Below are 1,383 nucleotides of genomic sequence, written 5' to 3'. Positions count from 1 at the left end.
AGGATATACTTACTATTTATCATGATGATGAAGGGCAATTTTTAACTCATTAAGTGCAATCTGTGAATAAAGGAAAGATGGACACATGCATGTATGGAGATTCAATTTGCTAAGAAACAAAAAACGTTTTTTCTTTTTTCCATATTTGCAAGTTTAACCTTGAAAATGGCTATTTACTCCTAATTCCCAATTAAAAAAGGAAAATAATTGAAAACCCTAATTCAATAATGAACCAACGAAAATCCTTGTTTTGGAAACCACCGCCAATTAAGTTATAGAGAGAGGCCTTTATATACCAAACCCACCAAGGAAATCTCATCTCAATCTCTTCTCTCACCAACAATCGAAGATGAGCGTAGAATTACTTGACGGCGCCACCATAGTCAACTTTGTGGAAGACGAAGAAGCTTTCAATGGTTGGACTAGAGAGCACTTCACCCGTCTTGACACTGACCGCGACGGCTTCCTCTCCTACGCCGAGATGCTGAAGGAGTTGCATGCTTTGAGAGTCTCCGAAGCTGACTTTGGAACCGATGTGAAACCTGATGCCGATGAGCTCTCTCAACTCTACAGTGCCGTCTTCAAGCAGTTCGATCGGGATTCGGATGGAAAAGTTGACGTGGATGAGTTCATGATGGGGATGAAGAATATGATGTTGGCTATTGCTGAGGGAATGGGATTCTTGCCTATTCAAATGGCTTTGGAAAAAGATGGGTTCTTGATGAAAGCTGTTCAAAGAGAAGCCACCAAAGCCTTTTCTTGAATCAAGAATTCAACCTTTTTTTTTTTTTTAATTCTTTGTTTTTTCTGGTTGGAATTGAAAAGGGCTTGATCATGAGTGTGGAGATAGGAAGATATTAGTAGTTCCTATTGGATTTGGATATGGAGTTTTTTTTTTTTTCTCTCTATTTGATTGAGGGCTCATGCTTCGAGGATTGAAAGAAAATTCTAGCGTTTAGTGCACAAAGTTTTTCCATTTGTTGCTGTGATCAATATTTATGTGTGCAATTATGCACAAAATGTTGCACTCTGGCTCTTTTACATGTTTGACTCACTTTCCTGCTGCTGGCCATTGGGTGTCGATAAAGTCACCGAAAGGACGTATGTGAGAAATATATCACCAAATATGAGGAAAAAGGGTCTGCTTTTTTGTCATAGAATTATGCATGAGGCCACATAAAAGCGAACTTGGTTTGTGTCTTCATCTGAATCAATTTATATTAACTTAGACAATTTTGATTTCTTTCAAATTAAAATCAGGTGGTAATTTTGAACTTTAAAAAAAGATTTTGAATTACTTGTTAGGTTTCTTATGAGGTTGATTTGCTTAGGTTGGAATCTATTTTGTTGGATTTGGGTATCTCATCGTTTGAATTTGGTGTG

General features: G+C 37.4%; 1 protein-coding gene across 1 annotated transcript; it reads left to right on the top strand.

Annotated features, from left to right (window-relative positions):
* Positions 1-349: 349 nt before the first annotated feature.
* Positions 350-763, top strand: LOC101208968. Its single transcript, XM_004144561.1, has one exon. It carries the CDS (start codon positions 350-352, stop codon positions 761-763), a length of 414 nt encoding a protein of 137 aa, XP_004144609.1.
* Positions 764-1,383: the final 620 nt, after the last annotated feature.

Source organism: Cucumis sativus, chromosome 7, assembly GCF_000004075.3.
Source record: "Cucumis sativus cultivar 9930 chromosome 7, Cucumber_9930_V3, whole genome shotgun sequence".
NCBI lineage: Eukaryota > Viridiplantae > Streptophyta > Magnoliopsida > Cucurbitales > Cucurbitaceae > Cucumis > Cucumis sativus.
Note: the sequence above shows the minus strand (reverse complement) of the source record. Positions and strands in the feature narration are given on the sequence as shown.